The 887-nt window shown below is 55.5% G+C and overlaps 1 protein-coding gene across 1 annotated transcript in view; it reads left to right on the forward strand.

Annotated features, from left to right (window-relative positions):
• Window positions 1–887, forward strand: part of LOC102032752 (cyclin-dependent kinase 16-like) — a 9,438-nt gene that overhangs the window by 5,620 nt on the left and 2,931 nt on the right. Inside the window, exons 7-8 of the mRNA XM_031065696.1 lie at window positions 110–164; window positions 714–811. Of these exons, the coding sequence (XP_030921556.1) occupies window positions 110–164; window positions 714–811 (153 nt within the window). The remainder of the gene's footprint in view (window positions 1–109; window positions 165–713; window positions 812–887) is intronic.

Here is an 887-nt window from a genome sequence, read left to right on the forward strand (position 1 = left end):
TCACTGGGATGGGCACTGGGGGCAACTGGGATTTACTGGGAGGGGCATTGGGGGCATTGGGATTTACTGGGAATCATTGGGATGGGCACTGGGATTCACTGGGGGCACTGGGACGGGCACATCCTGCTGGGCTCCACCGAGTACAGCACCCAGATCGACATGTGGTGGGCACTGGGGGCACTGGGACAGACTGGGATGGGCACTGGGGCAACTGGGAGGGACTGGGATTTACTGGGACTCACTGGGATGGGCACTGGGGGCACTGGGATTCACTGGGGGCACTGGGGTTTACTGGGATGGGCACTGGGATTTACTGGGATTTACTGGGATGGGCACTGAGGGCACTGGGATTTACTGGGAGGGACTTTGGGATTTTGAGGTCCCAAAATCCCAAAGTAATTTTGGGTTTTTTTGGGTACTTTTGGGGGTAACTTTGGGGTTTTTTGAGGTCTCCCTGGCAGGGGGGTCAGTCTGGGGTAATTTTGGTTTTTTTGGGGGGTAATTTTGGGGTCACTTCGGGGTAATTTTGGGGTGTCCCTGGCAGGAGGATCAGTTTGGAATTTGGATGTTCCCAGGGGTAATTTGGAGGTAATTTTGGGGATAATTTTGGCTTTTTTGGAGTCTCCCTGGCAGGGGGGTCAGTCTGGGATTTTGGGGTTATTTTGGGTGTAATTTTGGGGTTTTTTCGGGTAATTTTGGGGTGTCCCTGGCAGGGGGGTCGGCTGCATCTTCTCGGAGATGGTGACGGGGCGGCCGCTGTTCCCCGGGGCCACCGTGGAGGAGCAGCTGCACTTCATCTTCCGTCTGCTCGGTGCGTTTGGGGCGAAAAACGGGGGATTTGGGAAAATTGGGGGGTTTGGGGGAAAATCTTGGGGGTTTGGGGCACA

The sequence above is a fragment of the Geospiza fortis genome, unplaced genomic scaffold (genome assembly GCF_000277835.1).
Source record: "Geospiza fortis unplaced genomic scaffold, GeoFor_1.0 scaffold3626, whole genome shotgun sequence".
NCBI lineage: Eukaryota > Metazoa > Chordata > Aves > Passeriformes > Thraupidae > Geospiza > Geospiza fortis.